At 42.1% G+C, this 22,722-nt stretch overlaps 1 protein-coding gene across 26 annotated transcripts in view; it reads right to left on the bottom strand.

The window, feature by feature from the left end:
* Window positions 1-3: 3 nt before the first annotated feature.
* The window catches only part of mapk8ip3 (mitogen-activated protein kinase 8 interacting protein 3), a 32,169-nt gene continuing 9,450 nt past the window's right edge, over window positions 4-22,722 (bottom strand). Inside the window, exons 5-34 of one of the 26 annotated variants that reach the window (XM_026165344.2) lie at window positions 22,274-22,297; window positions 20,554-20,698; window positions 19,618-19,846; window positions 19,388-19,490; window positions 19,058-19,176; window positions 18,246-18,257; window positions 17,714-17,731; window positions 15,605-15,662; window positions 15,221-15,373; window positions 14,858-14,915; window positions 13,982-14,133; window positions 13,621-13,677; window positions 13,361-13,531; window positions 12,786-12,945; window positions 11,432-11,482; window positions 10,045-10,134; window positions 8,582-8,734; window positions 7,195-7,360; window positions 6,849-7,046; window positions 6,581-6,764; window positions 6,306-6,425; window positions 5,954-6,034; window positions 5,765-5,832; window positions 5,128-5,276; window positions 4,832-5,003; window positions 4,619-4,732; window positions 3,179-3,217; window positions 2,573-2,737; window positions 2,077-2,223; window positions 4-1,187 (exon numbers count right to left, since the gene is read on the bottom strand). In XM_026165344.2, coding sequence (XP_026021129.1) covers window positions 1,057-1,187; window positions 2,077-2,223; window positions 2,573-2,737; window positions 3,179-3,217; window positions 4,619-4,732; window positions 4,832-5,003; window positions 5,128-5,276; window positions 5,765-5,832; window positions 5,954-6,034; window positions 6,306-6,425; window positions 6,581-6,764; window positions 6,849-7,046; window positions 7,195-7,360; window positions 8,582-8,734; window positions 10,045-10,134; window positions 11,432-11,482; window positions 12,786-12,945; window positions 13,361-13,531; window positions 13,621-13,677; window positions 13,982-14,133; window positions 14,858-14,915; window positions 15,221-15,373; window positions 15,605-15,662; window positions 17,714-17,731; window positions 18,246-18,257; window positions 19,058-19,176; window positions 19,388-19,490; window positions 19,618-19,846; window positions 20,554-20,698; window positions 22,274-22,297 — 3,487 coding nt within the window. In that variant the 3' untranslated portion in view covers window positions 4-1,056. The remainder of the gene's footprint in view (window positions 1,188-2,076; window positions 2,224-2,572; window positions 2,738-3,178; window positions 3,218-4,618; window positions 4,733-4,831; window positions 5,004-5,127; window positions 5,277-5,764; window positions 5,833-5,953; window positions 6,035-6,305; window positions 6,426-6,580; window positions 6,765-6,848; window positions 7,047-7,194; window positions 7,361-8,581; window positions 8,735-10,044; window positions 10,135-11,431; window positions 11,483-12,785; window positions 12,946-13,360; window positions 13,532-13,620; window positions 13,678-13,981; window positions 14,134-14,857; window positions 14,916-15,220; window positions 15,374-15,604; window positions 15,663-17,713; window positions 17,732-18,245; window positions 18,258-19,057; window positions 19,177-19,387; window positions 19,491-19,617; window positions 19,847-20,553; window positions 20,699-22,273; window positions 22,298-22,722) is intronic. The other 25 variants (XM_026165346.2, XM_026165351.2, XM_026165353.2 and 22 more) reach the window with 25 other exon arrangements.

Genomic DNA, 22,722 nt, shown 5'->3' with positions numbered 1-22,722 from the left:
TAATTGTTCTGAGCACACATATGTTTAATATTTAATACACAGAGATGGAGATCAATGCGAGAATTTCCATACTGAACAAAGAGGATGGGTTTCAGTGGAGATTTACACAACTCCCTGTACATACGATGACAACACGCCACTGTTCACCGTCCCATCAACAGCCAGGCAGAGAAATGAGAGAGATGAGATCTGGACTGAACCCTCGACACAGTGGAACTCCTTTTGTATGTGGACACAATCTGACCTTAGAGCCCCATCAGGACTCTTATGGAGGCGACTCATTGTGACATGTGAAGCAACATGTTTTAATCAGCAGCTGGGAGAACCCAGGCTTCTGCAGGGGGTTGGAAATTAAGTAATTTGACTTCCTATTTGTTCCGTGTATGCTCATCCTGACTTGAACGCCACACTTTTGTGTGAACTTTGACCTTAAACCGAGGCCTCAGCTTTCTGCTTCCTCGCACACCGTCTAAGAATATGTAGATGCATAAAGCAGAGTCCCTGATTGTTAATGGTCTGCCAGATGGCCGTTGGTAGGACTGATGTCTACATGCCGGTGTTGCCTTTCCTGCTGCTGCTGTTCTTTTTCCTTATTTTTGTGCATTTTGGGGCTTTGCTTTAAAATGAGGTGGAGTTTTCACTGATGATTAACTAAATGGAGGAAGATGAGGAATAACTCTGGGGCAGATGCAGGACAATTGAGGTAAATATAGGAAGAGATACAGTGTGCTTACAGGGTGAATATAAGGTTGATACAGAGAAGGGAGGTAGTTATGAGGCTGGGTTACAAAGCTCATGAATCATTACAATGCCCTGCGTGGGACAGAAACAGGATGGCAGGCAGGTTTCTAGGTTTTAAGGTCTGGGACAGGAGGGGGTATAATAGTTACAAGGGACGATACACGGCTTTAATGGTCGTTTTAGAGCCAAAGGGGGGACTTTTACATGACCGGGGGAAAATTACAAGGTTTGGGTGGCTGAAAGCTTCTGGGCAGGAGAAGAGATCTCGTTAAGGAGATGGGTGGATGCGTGAGGTGTTAAAGCAGATCTCAGGTGTCACTCGGGTACATAAGACACCTGCCAGACGATGATGTGGCTCCGCTCAGCTTTGCACAAAGTAGGTTTGTTCTGCGAAGCCCCACCACCACCATTTTCTCCTTCCTCCGTCTCATCATCCTCTCCATCGCCTGAGAAGAAAGAAAAAACAAAGCAGAGCCATGAAAACATGAAAGCAAACTTTGTGCTCAAATAGTTACAAGCATTTTGTGTACTTTTTGAAACTGTTTCATTCATCATAATTTGATGTGATACTATTGTACTTTTCATGAGTCTAAATACACTCACGTTGCTCTTTCAGACAGCTAATCAGCTTTGCTGTTCAAGCAAAAACAAAGACCGTCTGCTGTTATTTACACTTAACCAACTTACCTGGATGCTGTGGTAAAGAAGCAGGCATGAGAAAGTACATAACTATGCTGGTGACATGGATTATAAAAGGCATGTCCTATTCCAGTAGGTTTCTTTAACCTTTAATTAACTAATTACTCATTACTTGCTAATGAACCATCCAAGTCCAAGACCATTACAGGACCAAACGGAAAAAGTTCCAACTTCTCAAATTAAAAAACCATGGCTGCTAGGGGTGAGTGGTTCAATCCAGGTATCAGAAACACAAGTACCAATGCTTTTATTGGTATTGGACCGATACTAGTGCCACAGGATCGATAATTTAGTTTGTGAAAATGGAAAAAAACATAAAACGTGTGTTTTGTTGTGTTAATTATTACTGTGGAAAGTAAAAACCACAGTGATTTATTAGCCCTCTCCTACATAAGCTGGCTTTAAAAGTTGTACCTTTATTAGTGTTGGGTACTTACCTTACAATATAAAGTGCCTTGAGGAAACTGTTGTTGTGATTTGGTGCTAAGTAAATAAAACTGAATTGAACTGAATAAGTTAAAAGTATGAATATCGGTATTAGTATCGGCAATACTGTATTTACTCGATATCAGATCGATACCAAAATATGCAGTATCGGATATACGCACTGGTTTCAGGACAGGTTTGAATGCTCACCTATGCGGAAGTCGATGTAACCCTCGCCTCCACTCAGCACCAACACGTTCTGAACACTCTGCGCCTCCGTCTCTGTGGGAGCGGTGGAGCCCTGTCCTTCTGATGGACTGTCCAACACACTGCCATTTAGGGTAGCCAGGACATTGCCTGTCACCAAAAGAAAAAGAAAAACAGGAAAGAAAGATGTTACTGAAAATGACATTTACGTATTGAAAGTGTCACTGATGACACCTTCACAAAGTAACAAAACACAATCTTTCTTTAACGTCAGATTAATATATCAGAAAGGTTTGGAAAGAAGCAGAGCTTAGATAATAAATAGTCACTAACATTTTGGGAGCGATGGAACAGTATTATCACAGATTTGTGATGTCTACATATGTGTCTTTTAACATTTAAGGCAAGACGTGTAAATTTAAACATGCCTATTAGTGCACAGTCCATTTAAAATTCAGAATTAAAGGGAGCAGAGATTCAGGCAGAGATTCAGGCCTACCCGGCACAGAGACGAAGAACTTGACAGCATCACGGTGTCCATGGAAACAGAGTTGGGCCTGTGCCATTGAGCAGTAGGGGATGAAGCTGCCGCTGCTCTTCTCAGAGCCATCGTCGCCGTACACATGGATCACCCCGCCAGAAGATGTAGGTGACACCTTATTGGCTGATAGAGAGAGCGTAAAGGGTAAGAGTACACGAGTAACACGTGTTTGTGAACAAATCACATTCGGTAGCATGACATCATCAAATAAAAATTAATTTTCCACAGATCAACTGAAAACAAAGGATTTTTGAAAAAAAAATCTCAGCTCGCTAAAAGACGCCCGCTGCATGCAATGGATTTGTTACGCATAAAAATAAACAAATCATAGACATGCAAAACAAATCCCAAGTAAAAAGCTGCTTTTAAAGTTCAGCAAACTGTGAAATCCTTGCACACAGTGTACTCTGTGACCTTCAGCTAAACTGTTGCACTGCTCAAAGAGCTGGACACGTACCCAGAACAAGCACATAGCAGACAAAGTTTAACAGCAAGTGACATGTTGTATCAGGAGACACGGAGGCTCGACCGGGTGAAAAGGAGGTTAGGAGCGCTCCCACTTACCCCTCAAACCCAGGAGCTGTCCTCGGTGAAGGACCACCGCTACGGGAGGCGGAGGAGAGTGGAGGGAGAGCGGGAGAAAGAGCACAGCAACAGTAACAGTTACGACGGAGAGTTTGTGAAAGGGGTGAAACCACAGAGGGAAGCAAAGAAAAACAGAAGGTGGAGAAAGTTGGGGAGCTGATGGGGAGAAGAAGAAGGAAACTAAAGAGACTGATAGAGAGTGCTGCGGTAGCGGAGAGTGTTTGTGTGGACAAATGAGCCAAATTCGGCCACCTAATGAATTTCCTTTACGGAGGACATTTGACAAGATTGGGTTCATGTTAAGTTTACTGTAGTCCTACCTGCTGAGCTTCAGATTCAGCACACATTCAGTTTGTTTGTCTTCGTTCACTGTCATCTAAATTTCATTTACACTCTTTTTTCCTCTGTCTTTTGCGTAACCTCTGTGCTGCTCCAGTCCTGCCTGTTTATTACAAAAAGAACTAGCTGAGACCAGAAACTGCATTTCCTCTAGGAGCCACTTACCACCAATCGTAGCAGCATGATTGAAAAGGACACAGATTGTGGAGCGCATGCAAGTCAGACTTTAGGAATTCTGCTACTTAAAATCATCATCTCACGAGGCTGTCCTTAACTTAAAACTTGCAAAATCAATTTCATTATAAAGTAAATAAAGTATATTTTGATGATTATGATCATGGTGTTATGTGTGATTGATTGGGAAGTGTCCCTTTCTAATGGATTATTGAACTCATGTCTGTGTGGTTCAGATCATTGCAGAGGTTTTGGTGAGTTAAAGTCCTAGTGTTTAATTATCCAGTATGGGTGTCTGTGTTACACCATGGGGAAGCTGATAAATTAGGACTCCATCACTTCAACCTCATCAGGTTAAAAAAAACAAAAAACAAAAAAAAAACTTTAAAAGTTGAATTTTAAAAATGCAGTTTAAAAGCAGTGGGTGAGGTCACAGTGACTACATAAATATTTGATACTGCTTATAGCTGAGGGTGGAGCTGGTTTGCATGGAGATGCCTAACAAGTGCATTAAACATCTGCTTTGATAGCTTGGGCAGGGTTTCTTTGTAGTGAGTGTGGTTATTACCTCCCTTTGTGTTTATAATGGCTTGCTCCATGAGTAATATAAGTCAAGTTGTGCCCATTTGGTCAGTTTATAAGTTCTTCTTTTATTTTGTAAAGTGCTGTTGTGTTTTTGATTTACTTTTTAACATTTTGGAGGGTAAAATAAAGCCAACTTTATGAACTGTACACCTGTATCTGTATCCTTTGGGAGCCTGGTCCCGTGCATCAAATGTAACAAACATTTGCTGACAGGTTATCCAGATATTCTGCTGTGTAAACCACCTAAAACTTCAAGTATTTATGACAAATAATCACCTTTGATCCTTTAGGCACCAAAAAATAAAGAAAAAAGACTCATACTCTCTGTCAGTGGGATGGAGATGATGACACCGTTTCCAGTCCCGACCCAAAGACGATTTCCACCAATCAGAAGCGCTGTGATTCGCACAAAAGAGAATCCCAGCTTGCCGGTACCTACAAGACACAACCAGAGTGAGTGGGATGCTGCACAGATCACATGCAACTCCAAAAGTGAAACGTCACACTTCACAAAATAAACTAAGATAAACTCACCCAGCATCTTGCTGACGTATGGCTCTATGTCTACATCCTGGAGGTGCTGGTGCGTGTGCGCATGATAGAGACGCAAGGTTGAATCCAGTCGGATCGACACCCAGACTCCATCACCGATCCAGGCTAGCTGCCGTACCTGACTCTCCCTCCGAGGGTGGGCATCGAAGGACTTCTGCCAAACAGAAAGGATTTAGTGGTGTTTATTATATTATTACAACTAAAAACAACACGTTTGCAGGACTGAAGCTGCAGACGTTTCTTCAGCACAGCGATGCGACAGCGGGCTCGTGCCTCACCTCTATCTGCATGCTCTTTGGCTGAATGACGTGGATCTTGTTCTTGTAGCCGCACCACACTTTATCGTGGACGACGGCCATGCAGCGGATGGAGTGATGAGGTCGGCCGAGGTCCATGAGGTGGTAGTTGGACAAATCCCACTGGCCATCTGATGACAGAAACACACACATTAGCTAAATGTGTTTCTGTGAGTTTTTGCACATCTCTGCTTCATTAAATGAGGTAAATAGAGGGACTGTCCCTGTAACTGTCCTCTGGAAACACTTTGAATCACAGCCTGTTAGACAACTGATGAATCTCAGACAAGAGATTTCTCAAGACCTGAGCTGCCGAGCTAACCTAGCTAACAATAATACTGTGGGTTGAGGCTATTTATTTATATAAAATCAATATATGGAAGAATTAATACAAAGGTAAATAAACATACATATAAATGAAATCATCCCTACATTCCTTTCTAATGTGCATTTTTGTGCCTTTTGTGTCATATTACTGGAGTCATTTATCGACTGCTTTCTCTATCTTTGATTTTGACTGTGCACGCACATTGAACTGGTGGCAACGCTCCAATTCCACCTGCAACCATAACTTCCCCTAACAGACTAACGTCTGGTGTCTCTGTTAAAGTTCGATTACCCTCCGATCTGTGGAATATCGCGAGTGTCCCATCGGCGAGGGCAACCAGCACGCGGCCTTTCACATGCCTGCAATTACAAGGATGGAGATCACTGGACAAACTGAAACTCATAAAAATAAAATCCTCGACTCTGCTTAAAACTATATATAAAAATAAGAGATGCATTGATGTCTTTTTCTTCTTCTTACACCAGACTGAGCACTGAGTCTTTAAGTTTGATGGAGTGGAGACACTTCTTCCAGTTTCCCACAGCTGAGTGGACATAAAGCCTGGAAGGAAAAACAGAATCAGGTTACTCCCGAGCTCACAGAAACTATAAGATGCACAAGATTTATGTGTGTTTTAGCTGGAAGGCACAAGGATAAGGATAAAGTAACTGTAAAGCTGTTATGTTTATCAAAAAGCATCCATCAAATGTTGATTTAAGCTTTAACTTACTCTAGTTGACTCTAATGACTCTAATGACTCAGGGTTAAAAATGCTGAAAAACGCCATAAACTGCTGTGATAGTGGACACAGCAGACGTTGTGAGTGACTCACCAGCCATTCTGGGCCCCGAGCCACATGGTGGGGGCCACGCTGGTGTAGTTTTTGGTCTCATCACCTCCATCCTCTGACTCTGGAGGGTGTGATGTTTCCTCCTTGGACTGGCCTGAGCTCCTGTGTGGAAAATTCAGAGTTTCAGGTTCCAAACAGGGAAGTTGATCCACTTTTGATGGCATGCTTACAGTAACTGTTTCCTTCCCTTGTCTGATAACGTGCTATTTAATTTATCCTAGACAATCCTGAGGACTTGTCAGACTTTGACCTCCTACCTATCAGAGGCATCTGCTGGACGAGGCTGAGGATCAGTGAAGACGTGCTCAGTAAACGGTCCCGGAGGTCCAGATCTCATTTCTGTGTTGCTGGCCGTTGACTCGGGAACTTCTGTGGCCTCCGTGGCTTCCTCGGCTGATTGGGCTGGGTGAATCTTCCCATTCATCGGTGGAGCAATGGGAGCTAAAGCAAAATGACACTATGACATCCACACCTCTCACTTTCCTTAAAAGTACATGAGTGAAGGAGTATCTATCATGCGCCCACCTTGTCCTTTGTCCATAATTGGCGTATCTGTGCGAGAGGAACAGTTGCTACGTGCAACGCTGCAGTTGGTGGCGCAGCCGACTAGAGTGATGCCGGCCAACATGCCCTCCACGCTGCCGGTGTCCTCTCCTCCCCCTGCTCCACCTTCACCTGGATCCAACACGATCTCTCCGGCTGGATAGTCGTTCTCGCTGGCAGCTGTGCACAGGCACACACCCACAGACAGACACACAGACGCACTTTAACATATGAAAATGCAAGAAACCCAACATTTACCGCAAAGCAACAAGAAGTTGAAGGCAGTCACATGTTCGAACATCTAACAAAGCAGCACTTCCACTCTCACCTGGCACGCTGGAGATGCAGAGTACATGGGCATTGCAGACATTGAACTGGTCAACCAGTGAGCCGGGCTGGTTGGCATCGATGATGACCACCTTGCTGGCAGAGTGGGTGCTGGTGAGGATCCACACTCGACTGCTCATTGTGTCTGTTTCCTGGAGCTCCTTTGACTGAGGGAGCAAAGGAAAGAGGAGACAAAGATGACAAAGAGAAAGAGCACAGATGTCTTTAAATGATCACTGCTCCCTGATTATTGTGGAAAACGTGACGAGGAAATCTCACAGAAGTGAGATGTGGATAATGTGGACCTGCTGTTGTTAAACTACGTCTCAATACCTGACAACAAAAATGGCATCTTAGACACTTTCCTTCTCTACTCTGCACATTAGATAAACATGGAAAACCCAGCAGAAAATATCACTTCATTGCCGACCAGCTGCGTTACACATTTTCCTAGAGTAGCAACATGAAACAACAAGCTCTGGTTTAACTCTCGTAAAGACGACATGTGACGACCGCCCCTGGACCCTTAATGATAATTAGAACAGATTTGGATTCTTCAAATACAGCAGAGATGAAATATGATAGAAATCACTCAGTTACACCAAGTAGGTGTTCAAAGGGGGAAAGTCCTCTCCACCCCGAAGAGGAGGTGTGGCTTGTTTCCAAACAGCAGCACATGTGCCCATTGTCTCAGTGCTCTAAGAAGCCCTTAGGACAGGGATGTGAGTCGCATACACCACCCTTTTTTTAACTTATTGTAAAAAACACAAATATTTCTATAGCATGCGGTGAAAAAATAGGAACTTTTCTGTCATTTAACTGTTTTTGTATTACTTAAGTACTTATGGTCTCAGGTCTGTATCAGTAGAAAAAGATGTAAAACAGTTAAAAGACCCAAGTTAAATAGTTTTCCACATTTTCCAAAGCTGAGCAGTGGGCCAGATCTGAGGCTTTGAGATGCTTTTATTTCTTTTTGTTTCATAATCGATGGGTCAGTAAAGGAAGCACCGAAGCACCATTCATTAGTATTTGGATAACTCAGCCTGCTCCTACAATGGCTCCTGGACAGATCTTCACTTAATCCTTCTAAGCAGAATTAAATTTGCACACAGCCATGACTCGTGTATGCTATCTAGAATCGTTTTGAGCCGTTAAATGCATCTAAAGATTTTTTTTTAGACAAGAAGACAGGAAACGTGGCGAAAGACATCCAGTAAATGGCCTCACTGCACATTTGCACCCTTGTCTACTCGGTGAGTGAAACCAGCACCAGCAGAAGTATTTTTAGACATACTCTAATCGACTGAGGATAATTCTTGCACATATTAACTTATAGTGTTCTGCGTTAGCCAACATGAATGCCTGTTTTGAAAGCGAGCTGTAATCACCTTCCTCTTCTCGGGAGACGTGTGGTTCTTCTTCTTATCAGCTCCGTCCTCCTCAGCGTGCAGAGGGTCGGTGCTGCACGCTGGTGCTTTCTCTGATGTCTCCTGGCTGCTGACTCTCCATCCTGTCAAATCCACTCCTGCTGCACACCACAGCTACACACATGTGCACACACAGACACACAGGCATAATAAATACATATATACATATTATATTAATATATGTGTTTTCTAAAAGCAAGCAGATGCCTGCAATAGTGACCTTTTTAAAAATGATTTGGAGGCTTAATGTGGCTCCCGGTGCAAGAGTCATAATTTGGGTCTTATAATGTCGCCTTCAGATAGAATAATTATTTATAGCTAAATAACAGAGTTTAGCACAGAGACATTCAGCTCAAGTGCTTTATGATGACTCTGTGAGTGTGGGCTGATCATATTTGATTAGCAGTGACTGAACACCAGCTGTCACCAGATCCTCATGAAAATGTCGCTTGCAGTGAGATAGCAGAAAAGAAACACAAACAAATGTTTTCAGGGCAAAATAATCTGTATAGTCATGTGACTTTGGGTCATGAGCCAGGCTTTTGAGTGATGTGGAGTTCATGATGTGTTCTTTTGAGTCTTAGATGTCTATTATGTACAATATTATTTCCTAGTTCTGTTATATTCTTTCTTAGTTCTCGGTTCTTCCTTAGATGATGTCTGTTTAATGCTCATATGTCCTATTCTGAGTGTCAGTGTTTATGTTTCCTGTTTAGTTTTGCTAGTCTCTCATCTCCTTAGTTAGATTCTGTTCACCTGTGTTTTATTTCCCCCCGGCTGTTTCCGCTCTCTCTTTTACCTCGTGTGTATTTAAGTCCTCAGTTTTCCTCAGCTCTTTGTCGTGTCCTCCACCATAGCTGTGTGTCTCTCTGCCTTCTGTTCAACTCAAATACTTACCTAGTTTCTGAAGTTTTTTGTTATTCCTCTGAATGATCAGCATTAAAAGTTGATTTTAAGTTCACATTATGTCTCTGGAGTCCACTTTCTGCTTTTGCACAGCTAGACTTTGACATTTGAAGTTTTTTTCCCCCCAGTATTGATCATTACAAACGGTTAATTACGGGATACAACATGTCTCGAGATCTCCTTTACTGAAAAGTCTATTCTTGGTTTGTGTGACCTGTGTGCTTCATGGGCAAGTCACTAGAAAATAACTTTCCCCAAGAATGCCATCAACCTCCAGCAACCAACAATCATTGTTCCTTTACAAATGGTTGCCAGATGGTCACAGAGCAGTCTCAGGGCCCGTGTGACTGGGGTCTTATTCACCATGGTTGCCATATGTCCGAAATGGCAGGCAAGTTAATGTCACATGGTTAGTGGTAATAATTCTACAAAACCTAAACAAAAAGACATTTAACGACAGATCTGAGGTGTTTTTGTTTTTTCACAGAAAACCCTCATCCCTCCTGATTTTCTCCCACCTTCCTGTTGGGATCCTTCTCCACCAGAGGGCGACAGTAAACTGGGACGGGGACATTCTTCATGCGGTTATCCTCTTTCTCGTTGGTTGTCTAAAAGCACAGGTGGGAATTTGTCAGCAGAAAAGCAAAAGCAGTGAATTATCATCTGGTCTCCAGTTTTACTGGACACTGAAGAAAATGAAAACATTCCCAGTATGTGAATGTGCTGTAAACAGCACATACACAGCAAGCATTAAAGGAAAACTCCACTGCTTCTCTCCTATCTGCAACCCTGTAAAGCCTGAACCATGAAATAATTGCCAGACAATTTACATTTTTTAAAAATGGGAGGTTTTTTTTAACCTATAGAATTTTTTTTAAAAGATATGAAATATCAGTTTGCATACATGACTTTTAAGTTGTATAAATCTTGCTACATCTGGCATTTTTGTGCAATTTATTTCTCAAAGTTTGTTAAAAAAAATCACAATGATGATGTAGATGTCTAAAAAATCTAATGTATAAAATAAAACACTTGGCATTACAGGGGGCTAACACAATCTCAACTCCTTTTTCAGTTCCCTGTTTTTCCCAGGATGCCGCAGGGCTGTCCCCAGAGAGCGTGTGCATTATGCATGAGGTGAGACACATAATTTTAGGGTAAAAGCATTTTACCACTTAGTTAAAGCACCTTTATAAGGAGGTGAAATGACTGGCACAGTAAATATACACAGGTGCAAAACAGTGCAGCTCTCTAACCGAAGTATAATCTTTACACGGCTGCTAACATTTGTAGCTCTACTTGAAAAATCGTAATATATTGATAGAATTCTGTTAGCAAAAGGAGTAAAATGAGACATCTAAACATCTCGGGTTGACAAAACTCTGCCTAATGACTTGGTGACTGTGAGTATTTTTCCAAGTGGATTTTTCCTTTAAGATATTGAGATAATGCACAGGAGTAACATCCATATGTTAAGTAGGGCAGGTTGAGACAGACAGAGGTTAGAGGTTAAAAGGTTGCAACACCACTAGCAGAGGGAGAGGAGATCAGATGGAATAAACTCCACAGGAAGGCCTTCATCAAAGAGCAAGGTGTGTAACACATGTATGTTTTCGAAATACAGCCTTTTCTGATTTGCATCATGCTGAAAAACAAAACTATTCATGCATTTCCAGAGGAACAGTGAATGTACTGTACAGTGGCAACCTTTTCCTCACAGAATAGTCTTTTTGTTAAAAGCCTTCACTTGAAGTGCTCAAAATAAAAGTCTTCCTTAAGCATCTGCACGTCTTTCCTCTGCTATTAGCTGTCCGCTGCTGTCTAGGGGTCAGAGCTTTGGTTGGAAGGTTAAAAGGGAGAGGGAGCCATAAAGGCGCATGCTGGCACTCTGTCGGTCTCACTTGCCTGCTGCCTCTTCAGCGGGCTGTCCTGAGCGCTGTCCGTCTGACCACCAGTCTGTGGGAGACCAGAGTTAGAGCCACCTGCCTACCAGCACCTTCTGCACTCTGGCCTTCAAGCTGCACAGAGCCAACCTTAAAGTCCGCTGGCCGAAATTGAAAGCACGCTTCCATGCTGCGAGCTTAAAATCAAACACTGAGGGTTGTCGGCTCGTCTCCGTGCTGATCAGTTTTAAAATCAGCAAACCTCATAAAAGCCAGAACCCAGAATAAACGGATTCCTCTAACAATTATGTATATCCTGATACTCTCACTGGCCACTTTATTAGGTACACCTGTTTCCACATGGCGGGATCTTTGTACATTTATGCATTTAGACAGACGAGCTGATCTGAGTGTTTCACAAATTGATGATCTACTGGGATTTTCCCACACAACCAACTCTAAGGTTTACAGAGTGTGGCCCTAAAAAGAGGAAATATCCAGTGATCAGATATTTTTCCATCATGTCAGTAAACAGGAAGTTTGTTAGCTAGTTCAGAGTCAGTCATGCTGTCCAGCATGTCAAGCAAATGCTCACTAAAGTACCAAATGCATTTAAACCACAGCTGAAAATATTTCCAACCGTCTCGTTTACTTCTGTTGGGTAACTTTAAACAGCTCTGCATGCATTAGCAGACAAACTTCAAAAAGACCACATGTTCTCACTGGCTTTTGCGTACTTTTATTTCCTGTTTATACAAATGCCCCGCAGGGCCAACTAGTGATAATTTCACTTTGAAGCTTGGGTAAGCAAATTTAAAATCACTGAATGAAATCTTCTCTCACTGACAGTGTGCTGCAGAATAATGCTCAATGCCCTCAACTTTCACATATAAGAATTAGCATTAAAAAAAGAGGCATGTATAGTTTTAAATAAGATCCAGTAGCTGTTCAAAGGTTCAGAAATGACTTCATAGACTGTCTTGATGCATGCTCAGTCATCAGTCATCCAGGTAAGGATCCCAGAAAGTTGATTCTGTTCACACATCCAAGTGACAAAACGTTTCTCCGACTAAAGACGCTGCGTCCAGATGAACAGAATCAAACTTCTGGGACTTTGAATATTGGTTTTACTGAACTTTTAGTAGCAAACGTAATTGAGAACTACTAAGAAATTCATTCAAACCCAAGTAATTGGCACTCTCATTTAATATGGAGATAATGTGGAACCTGGAGTTTTTCACAACTTTACAAAAGATTTTTAAAAATTATTTTGAACGCACTTAAGTATTCACCCTCTTGCCAGTCAATGCTTTGTTAAAATCTTATGTTTCTCCTCATGTGTGTTTTCTTGTTCGCACAGGCAGCACTCTGGGTACCTGTTTGAATCGAGATGGCACGCTCCAGCCGCAGGTCTGCATGATGCCGTCATCACGGCGCACGTGCTCACGAACCTGCCGGTACTGTTCACGGCGTTGCTCTCGGCGGGCCAACATCGCCGAGTCACTGAGGAGAGACGCAACACCGTTACTGGCCAGTCTGGAAGAAGCGGGAGGCAGGGAAGGGAAGAGAAGAAAAAAGCGAAGCGTTAGCAGCCTGGCCAGCCAGCAGCAGGAGACAAAGAGAAGAGAGATGAAGAAGAGAAGGCAAGTAAAAGCAAGTGCAATAACTACCGCCAAGCAATCTTCTAAAATGACTAAAAGTAACGTGCAGTTTAGTGTTTTAAGACATAAAAGAAGAAAATTGGAGGCCTCTGTGTCTGTGTGATTGGGAGGTTGGTGTTTTTGTGGCTTTTGTGTCTTTACCAGACAAACATTTGTGGTCAAAAAACTGCGTTTAAGGGGAAATAAAAGAGGTCTGAGTGGCCACAAGCGAGCGAGCAGCGAGCTGTTTAGCAGACAAGTGTGGGAGTTTAGAGTGATGCGTGATGTGGGGAAGTTCAGCCGCCGCTCACTCTTCAGGGAAGAACTCCAGGGTACGGTTGGAGGTGGAGATCTGACACATGGTGTGGCTGCGTCTCTGAGGGAAACCGGCCGGTGAGGGAGATTTGTAATGGATGTTGACGTTGCAGAACGGCCGCTTGACGGGCGGCGGGCTGGATGATGAGCTGAAGAGACGTGCGAAGCTAGAAGATGGACAGAAAGAGAAATTTGCTTAGGATATTTCTTTTTCTTTTATATCACTATAGAAAGCTGATTAAAAGCAGAATCTCACAATTGCCAGATGGTAGACTTCTTCTTCTCTTGGATGGGAGGATTCTCACGGGATGCTCTGAGGGGGAAAGAGAGATGAAATTAAAATAATAAGACTACTTATAAAAGTTATTTATAGTACTATAATATAACACTTTTAACATTATAAATAGGGCACATGAAGTGAAAACAACTGGAAAGTATAAGAAAATGACAAAAATTGAATAAAAACAGTTAAAAATGCCGTAAAAAATATGATGCCACTCAGAAAAACCACCTCAGAACAACAAGATACTGACACAGAATATGGGTTCACATTTAAGGAAAACTCTGTGTTGACTTTAAGCCCAGAAGCATTTCACTTCCTGTTCTCTCAAGTCTACCTGATCATCTCTGTCCACCGTACGGCCTCCTGCAGCTCCATCAGTCTCTCTTTGTACTGGTTTCTCTCCATCAGCACCCGGGCCATCTCCATCCGGGTAAATCGCCGCCGCTGGGTCATTGTCATGTCGCCGTCTTGCATCGGCGATGAAAACTGGTCACATGAAAGAACAGAGACCTGGTGTTAATTTGGAAATCCCTCTCTACATCAGCCTAAAACTAGCCTGTGGCATATGCATGCACTGGCCACTTTATTAGGTACACCCAATCAACTGGTTGTTAACACAAATATCTATTCAACCAATCGCGTTGCTGTATTTGAGAAAGCGGTGATCTACTGGGATTTTCTCACATGATCATCTCCAAGTTTTACAGAGAATGGTCCAAAAAAGAGAAGGTGATAGGAACAGTACTTCAAAAAGTGCTTGTATATATGGGTGAATGAGGATTGTTGTACAGAGTACTCGAGTAGAGCAGAAAAGCCTACGTGTGCTACTATTGGAAAAACTTTGACTGGTCCACTGTGTCAATTTGTCCTGAAACATTTGGATGGTGGGGTTAGAATTTGGTGTAAACAACATGAAAGCATGGATCCATCCTGGGTAACGCTGGTGCTGGTGGTGCAGCCGACAAATCTGCAGCAACTGTGTGATGTTGTCACTTCAATATGGAGCAAAATCTCTAAGGAATGTTTCCAGCACTTTGGTGAATCTGTGCCACAAAGTAATGAGACAGATCTGAGAGGATAAGATGTCCAAACCAATACTAGACATTTCAGTCTGAAAGCTAACTGAAGACTTTCTATTCTGCTTCTCATATTTGTATAGAGACATGAACGCATCAGTAGTTCAGCCTGAGGCAGGCACAGTTCTACTCACATCATCACCAACTTCATCCTTGGAGTCCCGAGAAGCCCCCAGAGCCTCTGCTCGCAACCTGCAGCCAACAAACAAAAACACAGATTACATACTCCTCCAAAGCAACTACTAAACAATAACATTTGAACTCAATAAAGTGCTAAAGATGCTTATTAGCTAACAGAAATAGAACAGTTAGATGTCGGCATGTCTCATTAAGATCATTTTAATCATTTATGTTGCTGCGGGTTGATTTGATTGTTTTACTGATGATCTTAAAGGTGGGTGTCATGTGAAAAAACCTATTAAAGTCTAAATTACACAAAAGCAAGCACAGCATCCTGCGTCTGTGCAAGGACTCAAACATTCGTTGCTATTTTTTACCTCTTGAGTTCTTCTTCGAGTTCCTTGATTCTGGCATCCACCTTGTTCTTTGACTGTCTCACCGCCTCCAGCTCCTCCCTCAGTACCTCCCTCTCCCCCGACAGCTCGTCCACTTTGGCAATAAGGTCATTTTTGACAATATTTAGAGCATTTCTGCCAAGCAAAGGACAGAAAGGGGATATAGTGGGAAACTACCAGCTGCAATTTCACATTCACATGTAGGGTTTTGGTCTAAGAACATGTTGTATAAGAAAACAGGAGGTAACCATGATCAAGTGTCTCAATACTAAAAACAAATCTTTCAGCGTTTCCTTTGAATGAAATGCAGAAAGGGTGTGACGTTAGCATCATCAGGCGCATATTAGGCTTCACCGAGTCTCTTACTTGGTCTGTAAGAGCTGTTTGTTCTCTGCCAGCATGTTCTCCCACTCCTTGCTCATCCCTGAAACAATCACATTCACATCACTGTTACTCCCCCACAACAAAAATCATAATTTATTTATAAGCCGATCTATTCAATCGACTGATTGATGAGAAAACCATTTATGTGTTAACGCTGCTTTCAAGGCAAACCAAAGTAAGTGTGGGACAAAGGATGAGTTTTCATATAAGAGGTTTAATAAGTTATTAATGATTGAAGTTCTACTATTCACAACAAGGAGAAGTCAAGCTAACAAAGGACTTATCTGTAAAATGTTGGAAACATACTGAGAAATCTTAAAAATAACTCATTGCTCTTATCATTTATGTCTTGAATGTAGACAGAGTAAAGTAGGTTATTTTCACCTTAAACACAAAATCCAAACTAGTTGCAAAATTTTTAAAATTCAGGGTTCATCTTTTAATGATTATAGTATTAGTGTTATCATGCATAAACATGTCATCGTGTTGAAAATTCAATTCTATTTATCGACGTTATTGCCCAAACTGAACTGAAACCCCCCCCAAAAAAAACAAACCCCAAACATGGAAGCAAAAGCAAAAGCAAAGCTCACATCGACTCAGAGAAACTCTGAGACATGAGAACGCATCAAAAACAAGCAAAACAAAAACGCCAATGGGTCTTTATAGGTGTTACATTTAGTGGATTATATTATACGCTGGATTAAAAGTGTAAGTTTATGTTGTGGTGTGTGATGTCACTGCAGGGATGGAAAAATAACTCCTCAGTATCAGGATGTCATGTTTTAACACTTCTGACAGCAAATTTAAAATGAGCTCAAATTAATTAAAGAATTTCATCCTGAAGAAATAAAAAGAAAGTTTTCACATCATTCGATGCAGACCTGTGAAAAAACTAAGCAGACCCCATGATTCAGTAGAAAAACCTTTAACAGCAATAACTTGAATTAATTGGTTTCTGTATGACAGTCTGGCCTACTCTTTTTTACAATGTTGCTTCAGGTCATCGAAATTTGTGAGCATTTGTTTATGCACAGCTCTCTTATGGTCCCACCACAGCATTTCAGTCAAAACCTTGAGTCTGGACTGGACTGGTTCATTGCAACACCTTCATTCTTTACTTTTTCAGCCATTCTGTTATAGATTTGCTGCTGCGCTTGGAATCACTGTGCCATGACCCAGTTTGAGCCGTCTGACAGATGCTTCACACTTGACTGTAGAATATTTTGGTTGACTCAATGACTTTAAGGTGTCCAGGCTGAGAAACAAGCCCAAAACATCACCCCTCCACCACCGTGCTTGACAGCTGGTATGAGTTGTTGGTGCTGTGCAATATGAGAAAGTATCTCCATACTTGTTCAGTCTTTTTCTAATTGTACTGTCATTATCAGTAACATTTAACATGCCTATAGACGCCTATAGAATTTCCTGAGACATTCACTCATGGGAAGATTGGCATCTGTCTTGAATGTTTTCATCTTTCTCACTGTAGAATTAAGTTGTTTGGAAATGACCTTTTAACCTTTCCCAGATTGTTGGGCATCAACATTTACTCCTCGAAGATCATCGCTGATGTCTTTCCTCCTTAGCGTTCCTCCAGACCAGCAAACTGCCAAAACCTCTGCTTTGATGGAGGTGCTCACATTCGCCGATGATCAGTTAGTCAAGTGCATTTGCTTGGCAGCTACTGACCCTCTTAATTCCCACTGAATCACAGGGTGATTGAATCACATAGTTCTTGAACTGCACACAGTCATATGAAAACTTTCTTTATCACATGACCGCTTTTGAGCTCATGCATTTCTTAATTTGTTATCATTGCCTGACTCTCTTTTGTTATTATATCTTCCACTATAAATACATTTAGTATTTGTTTGAATAAGAGCTCTGCAACATCTCTTTAACACTGGATTATTTTAATGTTCTATAATGTCCGAAAGATTTACTGCAATTACCGAAGGATGATAACATTTCAGGCATATGAGGAATAAAAAAAATGACAGAAAATATAAATAAGAAGCCACATAACATAAACAAACAGAGGGATGTGAAAGCTAAAGCAAATGTGAGCGCAGGCATGGGGCGCCTTACCTAAGAAATCATCAGGGACTGGAAGCAAAACAAGGAGAGAAGAAAAGGAGACGAGAGAAAAGAGGAAAGGGTGAAGATTAGAGATGGAAAAAAGAAAAGGAAGAACGGGAAGAGAGGAGAGAAGACGCTGATAAGCATTTATTGATTTGGTTTTTAGGCATGGCTACAGAACCAAAGGACAATCTGACCTTTATATCATCAAATCTATTAGAAAGACCCACTGAAAGGACCCACCACTGAAATCCTCACTGAAAATTAAACAGGGATGGCTTCTAGTAATAAAATATTATAAAAATAAAATATTAACTGCTACTTCACCGCTACCTCAAAGGACTGGAACTAAACCACTGCACTGCTTGCTAATTGACACTTGTCATCTACTAGCATAGCATCACAATAACTCCAAAGTTACTTTGTTATCAATTATATCCACTGATTAGCATCTACTTTTAAAAGTGGATTTTGGAAAGTAGAAAGGAGTTGAGAGAGTTAAGAGAAAACAATACCAACCAACGTGTGTTCAGATACACACCTGAGAACTCGCCTATGGGTGTCACCGGCAGAAGCACATAAAAGGGGAAAAAGGAAATGGGTGAGAGGTTAACAGATGGACAAGGAGACGGGGTCAGAGTGCGCTTCCTGCTTCTGTAACATAAAACTCAGGGATAGTGAGTCAATACTGATACACAAAATCTCCCAGAATCTCCCAGTGTGAATAAGCCCAAAATGGGGTGTGTGCGATAGTGGGCATCTAAACTGAGTAATGTGAACATAAGTGACAAAAACATCTGTTCAAATCTGCTCCATTTACTGTTCCTCTGCCCCTAAAACTGCTGTAAAAACAAGAGCAAAGTATAACAAAGACAAACAATGAAAGAAAAAGTGCATGGATGTGTGAGATTGTGTGTTTTTTAGGATGACTGTGTGGTGATGCAGACGTGCGCTGCAGCGCCCCATGCAAGACAAAGAATGTAAAGTTAGTGCAGCGGCAGATTCGCACAGCCTCGCATGGAGCTCGGAGCCTGCAGTGCAAAGAAAATACAAATGCTGGCTCTGTGTAATACGCGCACACAGCACATGCATCTGCCCTTATTTTCTCTATTTAGAGTGCAATAACATGGCATATTGGCCTGTTAGCTTATAGTAAAAGTCACCCTGGGAGGACGAGGTAAAGATGGCGCTTTTATTTGTTTTCAAGTATCTCCTCTGAAGTAAATCATGTGCTGCTGACCAGCATTGCACTTTCATGGGAAAATGATTTATCTTTCAGGCTTTGGGGCTCTTGGATTAGGGTGTCAATAATGAATACATCAAAACATACTGAAACCAGAATCCTGTTCTTACCCAGCAGCTCAGCACCTGCATCCACATCCCCAATGATGTCCGACTTGGCGTCTTTGATCTCGTGGTAGAGAGAGTCTGTGTTGATGCCGAAGGCCTCGTTAACTATGCCCTGGGAGGGGCTGAAACACATGAAAACACATTTATTTTTCATATATTTATTTATTTAATAAATATATAATATAATGCTGTTGACACGCAGGACTAATCCATCAAAGCTCTGACCACCTAAAGGATTTCTAGACCTGTTTCTGTCTTTGTTTTGACAGGAAAACATGGATGTTGATATCCTTTTACACTGTGTGCTTAAAGCAGCTACACTGTTGCTTGTACCTGTTTCCTCCTCCATAAATACGGGGGTCCAGACACATATCCAGCTCTGGTGTAGAATCGATGAGCTCCTGAAACTCCGACCACTCGTCGCTGCTTCCCATACCTGGAAGAGCAGAGTACCGAGTGTGGCTGTCTGAACGTTTTGTGAGCAACTCTGCAATCTACTGACATTTTATGCAGCGTAACTTCAAACCTCTGAAGTGAGGACACGCTCAGTGACATCCTCTTACCGATGCTGACATTCCTGGTTTCCTGGGAAACCTGCACCTCCATATTCCGGCTGAGACGCTTAGCGCTTTTCCTGCGGTTTCCAGGCCGCGTGACGTCAAAGTCGTGCCCGTGGAAGCTCTCGTTGATGGGGGTGACTGTGGCGGACGGGACAGAGGAGGTGGGTGTGTTGGACTTACTTCCTGTGCTGCTGGGTGTGGCCGCCACCGAGTCCGACTCTGATCCGTCCTCCTTGGTGAGACACAAATGACATTATATGAGCATCGTGCAATGAAAGAAGGCCGGGGATGTCTCTTACTTTGCTCACTGATTGTAAAGTTGGGAATTTTCTGCTGTTTTATTTTGGGAATGGGTTTAAACATTTATCTTAGATAACAAATAGGTAAAGTGACGGGGCTAAATATGTAAGGCAAAACACATTAGACTCTTGTGGATAAAAAAAATTATGCTGAGTCATTTAAATTGTATTGAGTATATTAAAATTCTAAATTGTGTGTTTCAGACTGAGTTCAAGGAAATGGGGTTTCCTTGGATAACATATGAAGCACTGTATGCTGTCAGTTTATATGAACATTAATAAACATGAGCTTAAACTTTGCGTAAAAGCGTAAACTAAAACACGACACAAAAAGCAGCTTCACAACGCCACAGTAAAATAAGGACACAAGAAAAAACTGCATGAAGCCAAAAACAAACATCTAACGGCGGTCCCTGCTTGCTTGGGTCAACATATCGTTTATACCTAACTAATTAGATTAAAAAACAACAACTGAGATTTCCAATGCAAAATTAATTTCCTCAAAAGTGACACAAGCAGGCGTGGGAGGGGAGGTGGTCCGTGTGGGTGTGGCCAGCAGTAATGCCAGCCTCTCCCCCTTTCCACTCCCCAGGCTGCTGTTATGGCCGAGGGAGGAGGACAGGGCCATTTTCTGTCCCACCTGGTAGGCAGAGCTGAAGGTAGAGTGGCCGAGCTCGCTGACCTGCCAGATGTCTTTCCCGGGAATCATCCTAGCCCCCCCGAGTCCCCCACGTACCATGCCATCAGGGTACAGGCTCAACGATGGTGGGCGCTCTGCTTTGCTGCTGGAGGAGGAGACACAGAGGTGGTGGAGATTAGGTGAGACTGCCTCTTGGTTATTTCAGTGTATCATATTCAGTGCCCTTCCCCCCCGGGGTGCTGGAGCTCACTCTGGCAGGCATATAATGCAAAGCAAAACCAGTTTTTTAAGTCTGTGCCTGGGTTAAACTATAGCCCAAGAATGTCAAACTCACTTTACACCGTGGCCACATGCAATTCACTTTGATCATACTATTGAAAACTCAACCCTTTGTCAATTTAAAGCCTTTTTACTGCACCTTTAAAAATCCAGAGATATCTTAAATATAGGAAAAAGAAGTGCACTTCAACAGTTCAATTCAGTTTTTCTACAGGATGAAATGCTAAAATGCCTAAACATAAATGCTTTTCTATCATTAACATTGAAAAAAACAAAAAACTAGTGCTGTCAGCGTTAATCTCTTTAAAATGGCGTTAACGCCATGACTGCATTAACGCGGCAAATCTCCGTTAACGAGTTACCGCGGATCGCCCCGTGCATGGGGCTGGACAGCGTCAACGCATTAACAAGCTAACCGCGCTAACACGTTTCTGTCTTTTAATAGCTTAACTCTTACTTGTCTGCTTTAGAATAGTATGAATGGCATTTGGGGAGGTCTTTATCAGTAGGAAAAGCCCTACAAAAAGCTCTATGAATGTATAGTTAGTCCAAAATCTTTCCCCCCTCCACAGTTTGTATCCAATGGGCCAGACTGGAGTTTTTGTTGGGCCGATTCTGGCCCTTATGTTTGACACCCCCGCTATAGACAGTCACTCACACTCTCATTCATGACTCTTTGTTGCTGTCTCTGTACAATAAAGGTGAAGCTGTCAGTTAGCTTAGCTTAGAGTGCTATTTTGTTTCAGTCCACAGGCAAAAAGATCCACCAACTGTTTTAGCTAGCAGCAGAGGCTCCACATCATGACCTCCAAAAACTGCTAAAACAACAGACTGATGGTTTAACACTTGGCTTTTTTATAGATTTAACCCCGTACATGTAAACTAATGAGTTTTAGATGTGCTATGGCTTTGTTGCTGCCTTTGGAAAGGTCCAGACTAGCTGCACCATGTGTTTGTGTGAAGCTACACTAACCTTTGGTTTAAACATCACAATTACTGCCCAGACATGACAGCATTGATCTCACTAATCCCAACAAAAAGCATCCAAAGAAAAAACAACCTCAGATCCTGATGTTTAAAATTATATATAACAAAGCAAAAGACAAGCAGGACAGGCAGACAGACAGACGGGGGACAAACTGACTGGCAGAAACACATGAGGGAGAAAGAGGAGAAGGTAGGGGGAGATATCGGGAAAATATGCTTAACATGACCCTTGATCCATTCCTTAGTCCTTAATTTAAGATTGAAGTACAACATCACTGATGCATCCAACATAATAAATAGATGTTTAAAGCATCGGTAACTAGCAAATTAAGTGCATTAGGGAATACTTTCATCCATAAAGTGTGGAAGCGCAGCAAATATAAGGGGAGGGATATTTTTAATTCAGACTCGAGGGAAGCGGAGCGAGGCAGTCGAGGAATCATGTTGGATTTACCTTTTCCTCCATGTGTGTCGTTGACTGTGCAAACAGCAGCACAGAGAGCAAGCCAGCAAGACAGACAAGACAGACACTGATTAGAGAAGGACAGGAGACAGGAACATGCCATGACGCATAACACCGCACAAACAAACACGCACTTTTACACATTTAGTTAAACTACAGTTTGTTTCGTTTTTTCTGCACATCTTCACTGTCTTGTCTTTAAAACTGCTTCGGATAATCAAATGTTCACTTTATTAATTCTGAACACCCCAGCAGGACTCCCATAACCACCTATAACACTGTCCTCATGCATTCTCCAGTAATAAGCACAGTTGATGAAGACTTGCAGGATTGAGATGCATTTCATTAGACGCTGTAGCCGAATTGACTTTAGAGATACACGATACACAGTGGCATGGAAAGCTTTGAGCACGACTGGTCAAAAGTTCTGTAACTGCATT

The sequence above is a fragment of the Astatotilapia calliptera genome, chromosome 4 (genome assembly GCF_964374335.1).
Source record: "Astatotilapia calliptera chromosome 4, fAstCal68.1, whole genome shotgun sequence".
Lineage (NCBI taxonomy): Eukaryota > Metazoa > Chordata > Actinopteri > Cichliformes > Cichlidae > Astatotilapia > Astatotilapia calliptera.
This window is presented reverse-complemented; position numbering and strand designations above follow the sequence as displayed.